The following is an 11,408-nucleotide window of genomic DNA, read 5'->3' as shown; positions in this document are numbered from 1 at the left end:
GTTGGCGCAGGATAGAGCAGGGTTTAGGGCTGTTGTGCATAGGGTCGCTATGAGTCGGAAACGACTCGACGGCACATAACAACAACAACAACAACAAAACAAGCCACCTTTGGGATGCTGGATCTGTCTCTTGCTACCTGTAGGACCTTGTTGTTGTTGTTAAGTTCCATTGAGTCGCTTGTGGCTCATATCTACCCTATGTACAACAGCCCTAAACTCTGCTCTGTCCTGTGCTGATCACACTGTCTCTGATACACCCATCCCGATTGCCCCAGTCACTGAATCAATACACCTCATAGAGGGCTTCTACTCCTGAGCTGTCCCTCTACCCTACCACCCATGATGTCCCTCTCCAAGGACCAGTCCCTCCTTACAACGTGTCCGAAGTATGTTAGGCTTAGCCTCAGAATCCTTGCCTCCAAGGAGCAACCTGGTTTAACCCTCTCCAAGATGAATGTTTGTTTTCCTAGCAGTTCATGGTACCCTCAATATTCTTCTCCAGCACCACAGCTCAAAGGCATCAATTCTCCTTCTATCCTCCCTAGTCATTGTCCAACTCTCTGATGCATAACAAGTGATTGCAAAAGACCATGTCCTGTATCAGATGCACCTTAGTCTCCAAAGAGACACCATTGCTCTTCAGTACTTTTGAGAGGTCCCTAACAGCAGACTTTTCCATTGCAATACGTCTTTTAATTTGCTGGCTACTGGTGCCAAGAGTGTTGACTGTGGAGCCAAGCAGACTAAAGCTGTGAACAATCTCAATCTCTTCACCATCCGTCCTGATGCTGCCAATTGGCCTAGTAGTGAGAATCGTTGTCGTCTTGACATTGAGCCTCAATCCATATTGGAGGCTTCAGTCCTTTACCCTCTGTAGCAAGGGCTTCAGGTCCTCATCAGTTTCAGCAAGCAGGGTTGTATCATCTGCATAATGCAGATTGTTGATAGATCTTCCACCAATAAGCAATCCTTTTTTGTTACCTATTCCAGGACAGATACCAATGCAAGGCTACTGGAATGCAGTAGTGGGTGCCATGAAATATTCTCTTTTCTTCAGTTTCAACACATTTTGTTGTTTTTGTTCAGAAAATAGCCTTACTCAGAAATGCTTTCCTCTGTCACTCCCATCCTTTGCTCAGGCCATTATAATTTTGTTCTTTTTTCTAATACTTAGTCCTGATTAATTCTCTGTCCAGCAACCAGGGTGATATTTTAAAAGCAAATGAGATTTTGCTCACTTGCTTAGTACTCTCTAGATATACTTGGTCATAATATAAAACTGAAAATAAAATTTAACTCCTCCCTGTGACCCAACAGGTCTGGTGGTCTGGTCTCTGCTTCCCTCTCTGAATTAATCTCATTTCTCTCCCTAGTCCTCCATGTGTTTCAGCCATACTAATCCTTTTTCTCTTCCTGAAAATATCAAACTTTTCTATCTTGGTGTCTTTGTATTAATTATGCTCTCTATCTAGGCTGCTTTTCCCATAGAACTCTGAATGATTGATTCCTTCTTGTAATTTAGGTTTTTCTTCAAACATCTTCCTCTTTTACCTCTCGTCACATTCTATCCATTGACAACTTTACTTATTATCATGATTATTTATTCATAAGAGCAGAATTTTGCTCTCCTTCATTGCTGTATATATGTCCAGAGCTTAGAACAGTTAGGAGAGAGCAATATATATTTGTTGAGAAAGGTTCTTTTGTTTTTTTTTAAAAACTTGAGTTGGTTTCTCTCTTATAGCAAAGTATAATAATTGGCTCATAAAATAGATTATATTTCGAATGACATGAAGTATAAATATTTGTAAAGTATTTAATATTTAATAATATGTAATGATTATAATAATATCTATAATAATATATAATGATTTATATAAATATTTAGTATAGTGTGTGGCTCAAGTAAGTAAATGATAGTTTGTTATTGATTCATTATGAATGTTTATAGAAGTGTTCACTTTACAACCAGAATGCTCCTTAGAGTCGAGGATGAGGAGATCTTGGCTTACTAACTTTGGTCATGTTGCCCGGAAAGACTAATCCCTAGAAAAGAACATCGTGTTTGATTAAATAGTGTCAGAAAAAATGAAAGGAACCCTCGGTGAGATAGATTGACACAGCTGCCACATCAATGGACTCAACGTACCAGTGATCGTGGAAAAGGTGCACGACCAGACCGTGTTTTGTTATGTTACATGTAAGTCAGAGTGAGGGAAGCTAATGACAGTGTTCACTCCTGTTCTCCAATATGTCTGTAGCATTTGTTCTGGAACGTAATAATCCATCTAGAATGTCCTCAGTATTTTCTAGATGCCTGGTGGTCCGATGCTTGTAATAAAATTCTAACTTCATGTTCTCTTTGCCGTGTTTTCTGTACAGGTCCTGCAGCTGGGCTCTGACATCCTTCCTCAGTATAAGCAAGAAGCGCCAAAGACTCCTCCTCACATCATCTTACATTATTGTGTTTTTAAGACTACATGGGATTGGATCATCTTGATCTTAACATTCTACACAGCCATCTTGGTCCCTTACAATGTTTCCTTTAAAACCAGGCAGAACAATGTGGCCTGGCTGGTCGTGGATAGCATCGTTGATGTCATCTTCTTGGTGGACATTGTGCTGAATTTTCATACCACTTTTGTTGGGCCAGCTGGGGAGGTGATTTCTGACCCCAAACTCATCCGCATGAACTACTTGAAGACGTGGTTTGTGATTGACCTTCTCTCCTGTTTGCCATACGATGTCATCAACGCTTTTGAGAACGTGGATGAGGTTAGTGCCTTTATGGGTGACCCAGGGAAGATTGATTTTGCTGATCAGATTCCACCACCACTGGAGGGGAGAGAGAGTCAGGTACATGCCTCAAATCTCAGACCTTGTTGTTATGTCTTTAAAGTTGAATTACTAAATGTGGGTGGTGAGCAGAAGACTAACTGAATGGGTGGGGACGAGCATGACTGATGGACAGCACCGAGGGAGCATGCTGTTCTGATGCTTTGGAACCTCGGGAGGTTCAGAGTTGATGCATGCCAGTGACTGACTGTGAATGGGACCACGTGTAGCTCAAGGGAACCAGGTGTCTAAGCGGTGAAAAGACACTGGCTCAGCGGGGTGGCTTGTGAAAGCATGCGTTGCCACTGCATTAGTGGGTCTTTCACTCGGAATGAATGAATGAATGCCTATTGATTATTGATTTTCTAATTATGGGGACTATTCTATCATTTGCTTATCCCTTTTTGGCTGTTTCATAGCTTCCTAGCTCCTGATTGCAAAAATGCTATTTATCTCTATGCTGGCTTTATAACATAAATGTTGGGGAAAACCATAATTAGTTGTTTCTTTGCTAAAATGAAGATTGGAGGTCACCATTGGCTTTTGGTTTCCCCCAGTCTTCCCTGCCTGGATTTGCTGAGGTAGTCCAGAGCCTGCTGTAGTTATAGGGCTGGTGATTATGATTTCATTTCACTGTATTTGGTTTGTTAATCATGAGGGCAATGAAAGGAATTAAAAGAGGATCAGTGCCCTGTAAATATGCTGGAATCAAGACATGTCTACACAGTTCTTGTCAGGATGGGTGCCTAGGACATGTTGCAAAAGGATAAAAAAAGATACCATATTATCTCAAATGCTCAAATTCTGATCTTGTTTAAGTGTTCTCTGGGCATCCTTCTGCCTTTATCCTAGTTCACATCAGTTAGGTGAAGGTAGATACTTCATCTGATAAATCTTTACCCTCCTTCTACAGTGGACCCTTATTGCCTCAGATTACAGTAGATCTAAGATATCATAGTCTGACTGGACCATTGTCTGGTTTGGTGATCTAGGAAGCTGTGTGGAAGTCAGTTGATGCATGACCTATCAGGGCTAAAAGAGGCAAATGGGACTGAGCCTTCAGATCACTGGAAGAAACTGTCGTCCAAATTAAATCTGACAAAGACTTCGTGTCTCACTGGTGCCATAACTATGCTTCCATGTCTTCAGATCAATGCCAGTGGCCTAGGACACCAGCCCTTTCTTCTGGAAGAACTGATCGACCTCCCACTTTTCTGTTTAGTGAAGAATATTAGCCCTTCCTGAAAAATGCCTCCGACTGTAGAACTGAAGGAGAGGCTTGGGCTGTTCAGATGCTTGAAGCTTGGCACAATTCCTGCTTTTAACATGTGGTGTGTTTTAATGTACTTTAAAATCACAGGAATTAACTCTGAGGGTGACTTGTGCCAATTTTTTAGTGGGATTAAATAAGTCAAGATTGATCCTTCCTAGGGTAGAAGCATTCCTAAAGTGAATGTTAAGATTCTTAAATGTGAATTTTAGTGCATGCCGGGAATGATATTTTTCTCTGTGAGCACATTTCTAGAAAATGTTATGTTGGTTAGTGGGGAAAACATGATCATTTTCCCTTAGGTGATTCAAATGAATTATATCAGCCTGAAAGAGCTTCTAATACACATAAGGGAAATAAAATTTAACTTTCAAAAAATCACCTGAATTTTTTGAAATAAACCATTTTCTATTTATAGAGATGTTGCTGGAAATGTGAAGATAAATAAAACAGTTCTTCAGACTCCACAAGTTCTTATTAAAAAATGGAAGATCTATAAACACACACGCAGTTATATGAAGATTATCTGTAGGTGAGCAGAACAGAGAACTTCTCCCAAGGCACTGTGTGGCCTAGAGATGGGGCTGGAGACTTTTTTCCCCTCTCGTTAATTTTGAGCAACACTGATATATTTCTAATTTTTATATTAATAAAATAGATTATGGATGGTGAGGGGAGGATTGGAAGTTTTCTGTAGATTTCTGGTTGATAGACGTGTGGATATCAAATATCTTACTACCACCTTTTGCTTATAAATCATAAATATTAAGGACTTTTTGTTACAATTTATTTCCACAAAGACTTGCCCTTATATTTAATCCTATTAAGGAGTCCATGGATGATGCAAATGGAAAAGCTGCTAACTGAAGGTTGATGGTTTGAGCCCACTCAGAGACTGTTTGGAAGAAAGCTGTGTTCTATCTACTTTTTAAAAGAATAAGTCAGCTATTAAAAACCATATGGGTCTTTTTTTAACACACATGGAATGCCCTTGAGTTGGAATCCATCGAGAACTTAAAAAAAAAATTAAAGCCTTGGCTGACACTTGAAACAGTGTACTTTGACAGTATTTGTGCTGAGAAAATGGAAGATTTGGCTTCTAGACCTTATGCATTTCATCTAGTATTTCTGAATTCCTAGTCCAGTAGAGAGCTGGACAGTGGATAAGGATGACAGAAGAAGAATTGACCACTTTGAGTTGTGGTGCTGGAGAAGAGTACTGAGAGTCCCATGGACTGCCAAAAGAATACAGATATGTTTTAGAGGAAGTGCAGCCAGGGTGCTCCTTAGAGGCATAGATGGTGAAGCTTCTGCTCACGTACTTTGAATGTGTTGCTAGGCGAGGCCATTACTTGGAAAAGGCCATGCTTGGAAGATGGAGGGTCAATGAAGCAGAGGAATGCCGTCAATAGGATGGATTAACTCAGTGACTGTAGCAATGAACTCACGTGTGTCAGGGATGATGAGGATGGCACAGATAGGTTAGGGTTCTGTTTTTCACAGTGTCCCTATGAGTCATACCCAATTCAATGGCACCTGGCAATCACAGGCCATAAGGAATTGTGCTGACAACCCAAAGGTGGCACCCCTCTGACAGCTTGAATCCCCCAGTGGCTCCTTGGAAGAGAGTTGAATAATCTCCTCCTGCACTTACAGCTTCCGGGAGCCTGCTGTTGAGTCAACTCTGAATTAGTTTCCACTCAATGACAATGAGTTTGAGTCGTTTTTAACCTACATTTTGGGGAGGCATATTGCTTTAGTTGTTGAAAAGTATGCGATTTTAGTGGTGGATAATGGGGGGGGGAAGAACATTGTGTTTACAAAGCAAATTGGTTTTCCATTCATCCATTTAAAGCGAAATCCTTGTATAACATTAATTACAACACCCACAATGTAATTATTCTTTCTCTGTGTAATTCTCACATCCATAGATACCTGAGTTCAATGCCAGATGTAAGGGCTAAGTATGGTGAGTCCTTAAATCCCATTTGCATTAGTTTCACTTAAATTTACTGTAAAAACATGAGGCCCAGGGACTACCTTCCTCCTCCCTAGAGTGAAGGAAGGCTGGACGTACCTGCTGATAGAATGAGGGGCACTCAACAGATAATAAGTAGATCTACTGATGTCAGAGATTAGGTGACTCAACCCTCTTGATTCAAAAATGAAAAATCTCTGAGGGAAAATGACTCACTGAAGAGTACTCCACAATCATATGATGATAGTAGTAATTAATTTTCTTCTCTTTTGACACTTCTCTATTCTTAATAGTGACCACTTGGAGGGTACAGGAAGAAAAGTTTTGTTGAGTGAAAATAGACCAAAAATCTGCTGTCAAAGTCTCTCATCCTTTGGCTGGCTAGATGTGATGGGGAGGTTGTGCACCGGTTGTAGGAAGGTGGGCACCTGCTTAGATGAGAGGTGGCTTAAGATGCTGAGTAGCAGATGTGCTTACCGAGGGTCAGACCCAGCATAGATTTCCAGGCACAACCTTTTATTAGATGATTAAACTTGTGGGAATGAGGACTGGTGAGGAGTAGAGAAGCTGATCTGAGGAGTCCTGCCTGTAGAATGTTGACTGTCTTGTCACTTGCTGTTAAGTTGACTCATGAACAATGGAATGATGTGCTCACTCCTGGGTTGAAGATTAGATTGTTGCATTCTACAGCGTTTTCATTGGCTGAGTTTTAGCAGTTGGTCACCAGGCTTTTCTTCTTAGTCAATCTTTGTCTGAAAGCTCTACAGAAACCTGGTCAGTGTCCAAAGAACATGAAAACTTCCACTGACAGACAAGTAAGTGTTGACTGTGTTGTGAGATGCATTGCTGGCAATCAAATCTGTGTCTTCCATATGGAAGGCTAGAATTTTTGCCATGGAACCACCACTGCCTCGATAAAACCTCTAGTTGTTATTGTTGTACCATCAAGTGGATTACGACACATAGCAGCCCTGTGAACAATGCCTCTGGATCTTTCCATAAACTGAGCCAACCTCACCATCTCTGACACATCTGGCTCCATTGCCACAGTCATTGTCAATCTAGGGCCTTCTTCTCCTACAATGACCCTCTATCCTTCCAAGTATGATTTCCTTCTCCAAGATCTAGTCCCTCTTGGCAATATGCATAAAATATATGAGACAGAACTTCAAAATCCTTTCCTCCAAAGAGCAAACTTGTTTCACCCTCTCCAGGAAAGACCTGTTAGTTTTCTTGGCAGTCCATGGCATGTTCAATACTCCTCTACAGCACCATAACTCAAAGGCATCGGTTATTCATCTGTCCTCCTTAGTCATTGTCCAGCTCAGAGATGCATAGCCAGTAATTGAGAAGACTACGACCTGGATCAGGCACACTTCACTTTCTAGACTGACATCATTGCTCTTTAGTACTCTGGAGAGGACCTTGACAGCAGATTTTCCCAAGGTAATTTGTCTTTTGATTTCCTGACTGCTTGTGCCAAGGGTGTTGATTGTGGAACCAAGTAAACTGAAATTTTTAACAACTTCTGTCTTTGCTACCTGTCATGATGTTGCCTTTTGACCTGGTGCTGAGGATCTTTGTTTTCTTGATGTTAAGTTGTAATCCATATTGAAGGCTGTGGTCCTTGCCATTCTGCAGCATGTGCTTCATGTCCTCCTCTGTTTTTGCAAAGAAGGTCGTGTCATCTGCATGAGTCTTCCTCCAGTTCCGATGCCATATTTCTCTTCAAAAAGTCCAATCTCCCAAATGATCTATTCAGCATATAGATTGAAAAGTTATAGAGAAAGGATACATTCCTGATGCACTCCTTTTATTTATTTATTTTTTTAACCATATGGTGTTCCTCACTCTGTTCATATGACAGCTTCCTGGTCTAGGATATGTCTCACATGAGCATAATCTGGGACGTTATCTCCCTCACAGGAGAATTCTGATAAATCACCCAAAGGACTCACAGTCTCATTTTACCCTACACTCTATTGTGGAGCTTGGAATCTAAGGTTGCAGATTAATCTGACAGCTCATGGACTGTAGGCTTTTTCTCTGGGAAAATGTAAGGAGAAACAAGATTTTTTTTTTTTTTTCACTTCTCATGAAAATGTATGCAGCTGAATTTCCTCTGGTACCCTATTAATTATGCAAATGGAATTGTGTGCCAATGAAGACTATTAATGATGACGGGATGATTGTTGATAGCTTTGCCATCTCTCTCTGTCTGTCTCTCCATATGTGTGTAGGACTCTTGAGCTGAAGAATTGACCTATACTAGGCTTGGATCAAGAAAGGACTTGGTTAAATGAGCAATGTCAGTGTTATGCAACCGTCTTGTGAATTCAGCCCTGTGGATAGAGCCTGTCCCTATTATTTAAACCATGCAAATGATCTCTTTCACCTCAACGTGTTTCACTTATGTAGATGACCTACATGTGCGTCATTCTCCAGTCTGTTGGTAATAAACTGTTTTGGAGGTTGCTGGGAATATGTTTGTACATTCGTTAAGCTGGTCAGAGGACAAAGAATCTGGAAGCTGACTGAATTAGAGCTCGGAGTAGCTATGCCAGAAAACCAAATGAGTCTCTTATGAGCATTTAGTGAATTATTGCTTTATGCTTCATGGATTAAAGATGGAGTTATTATTCACATATTCCTTCTCTTAAGGAAACGTATTGCCTATTGTTATGGGTTTAAAATCAGAAAAGGTCGGTATCATGGATGCATCCTTTCTCTATACCTATGCAATCAATACACTGAACAAATAATTCAAGAAGCTGGACTCCATGAAGAGGAATGTGGTATCAAGATTGGAGAAAGACTCATCAACAGACTGCGTTATGTAAATGACACAACCTTGCTTGCTGAAACTGAGGAGGACTTGAAATGCTTGTTGTAGCTCAAGGAATGCAACATTTATGGATTACAGCTCAACATCAAGGAAAAAAAGGTCCTCACCACTGATCCAATAGGCAACATAATGATAGATGGAGAAAGGCTTGAAGTTGCCAATTGCTTCATCTTGCTTATATCAACAATAAACATCCTTGGTACCAGTAGTTAGAAGATCAAGAGGTATATTGGATTGGGTAAGTCCACTGTCAGGGACCTCTCCAAAATACTGAAGAACAATGATGTCTGTTTGAAGAGTGAGCTGTGTCTGATTCAGGCCAAGGTCTTTTCAATCACTTGCCACATATCTGAAACTTGACATTGAATAAGGATTCATAAGAATTAATGCCTTTAAGTTGTGGTGTTAGAGAAGAGTACTGAATATCCCCTGGACTGAAAAAAGAACAAATAGATATGTCTTGGGAAAAGTGCAACTAGGATGCTCCTTGGAGGTAAAGATGCTAAAGCTTTATCTCTCATACTTTGGACATATTCTTTGAACATATTCCTATAAGAGGCTCTCCTTGGAAAGGGACATCATGCTTGAAAAGATGAAGGGTCAGTGAAAGAGAGGAAGATTCTTAGCCATATAGATTGACGTAGTGACTGTATCAGTGGGTTCAAATGTATTTGAGATGATGAGAATGGCACAGCATAGGACAAATCATACTTGACTCGAAGGCACCAAACAACAACAAATTGTTATTGCAGTGCATAGGTGAGATTGGAGTCAGTTGTTTTATTTTCAATTGCTTGTTTCCTGGAACTCCAGGAGTCTTCTACAGTTCCCTGTACCTGACCAACCTCTGCCCAGTGATGCTGGTGACACTTGCCTGGCACCCACATCAGAAGGAGATGCTCACCCTGTAGAAAGAGTTGATGAAAAGGTAACAGTAGTGGCAGTAACTTCTTTTTATCCAAATTCAATTTGCACATAGATTATTTTTATCATTATAACTGTGTGGCAGGGAAAAAGCTACAGTAAACTGGGAGAAAGGTCATTTGCCACCCAGTTGTGACGTTGCCATTTAGTTATATGACTTTGTTCAAAGCATTTAATCTTTTTGGAATTTGTTCCTCTCATTTGTAAGATGAATCCACTCTACTTGTAAACGCCTATGTCTCAGAGTGGTTATGATCCAAATTGCAGATGAAGGGAACCTGGCAGGCCATCTTTGTGGTTAATGGTAGTTGTTTTCAGGTAGTGACATTGGAACCCTCAACTCTTGCCTCATAAAACCCCAAACCAAATGCATTGTAGTTTGCATTTGAGTCTTGTTAGTGTAAATGATGTGTCGATGAGGGTGTATTGTTCTTTGATGGTCCTGTCTTGTCAGTAATGATGATTGATAGCTAACTCCAGGTATTCCAAGGTGGCAGTTTGAATTCAGTGATGGTACCAATGCCACTGCTGCTCCCAAGTGTTCTTACTATCTTTTCTTCTTACCTGGGAGGGGAATCAGCATTGAACTCTCTTTATCTCTCTCTCTTTTTGATACTGGTTTATTTACCAAGTTTATATACATGGTTTTCCACACCAGGTCTTTCCTATTTCCTTCATCCCCACCCACCTCCACACAACAAATTGTGCAACCCTATGATTAACCACCCTCCACCTCCTGCCCATCCTCACCCCTCTGTTCACCTCCCTCTTAGATCCTTATACTTATTCTACAATAATGGTCAGTATTTATCCTTATGGAACTGTTTTAGTTCACTAAGCATAATGCTCTCAAGTCCCTCCCAAGTTAGGTAGGGATTTACAAAATCATTGTTCCTGCATGCTGCATAGGATTCCATTGTGTGAGTATACCATAACTTCTCAATCCATTCTATTCTCAATTCATTTTATTGTGAGCTGTTTCCATGTTTTTGTGATGGTGAATAATGTTGCTATGAACATTGATGTACAAGTCTCCATTTGTGCTTCAGCTCTCATTCTCTTGGAGTCTATTTCAACCAGTGGAATAGCTGGGTCATATGGAATTTCTGTGTTCAGCTTTCTAAGGAAACGACAAACTGCCTTCCAGAGTGATTGTACCATTTTACAATCTACCAACAATGTATACAAGTTCCTATCTCACACATCTTCTCTAATGTTTATTACTTGCTGTCCTGTTAAGCCTTGTCACTGCTACTGGAGTGAGATGGTATCTTATTGTGGTTTTGATTTGCTTCTCTCTTATTGGCAGTGATTTTGAGCATTTCTTCATGTGTCTGTTGGCCATCCAAATATCTTCCTCTGTGAAAATTCTTTCCATGTCTTTTTCCATTTTATAATTGTGTTATCGGTATTTTTCTTGTGGAGACCCTGTAGTATTCTGTAAAGTGTTAATATGAGACCCTTGTCTGAAATGGTATTACCAAATGCTTTTTTCCAAATCAGTAGGTTTTCTTTTCACTCTTCCAGAAAACATTTTTGGTGAACACAGGAATTTA

The 11,408-nt window shown here is 40.3% G+C and overlaps 1 protein-coding gene across 2 annotated transcripts in view; it reads left to right on the top strand.

Moving 5' to 3' along the window:
• KCNH1 (potassium voltage-gated channel, subfamily H (eag-related), member 1) overlaps nt 1-11,408 on the top strand; it is a 717,114-nt gene that overhangs the window by 156,563 nt on the left and 549,143 nt on the right. Inside the window, exon 6 of one of the 2 annotated variants that reach the window (XM_006887955.1) lies at nt 2,383-2,775. In XM_006887955.1, the coding sequence (XP_006888017.1) occupies nt 2,383-2,775 (393 nt within the window). Of the gene's footprint in view, nt 1-2,382; nt 2,857-11,408 lie in introns of both variants that reach the window. The other variant, XM_006887954.1, reaches the window with a different exon arrangement.

The sequence above is a fragment of the Elephantulus edwardii genome, unplaced genomic scaffold, assembly GCF_000299155.1.
Source record: "Elephantulus edwardii isolate Elephantulus edwardi_28Jun2011 unplaced genomic scaffold, EleEdw1.0 scaffold00063, whole genome shotgun sequence".
Lineage (NCBI taxonomy): Eukaryota > Metazoa > Chordata > Mammalia > Macroscelidea > Macroscelididae > Elephantulus > Elephantulus edwardii.
The sequence above is the reverse complement of the archived record's forward strand: the minus strand, read 5'-3'. Positions and strand labels throughout refer to the sequence as shown.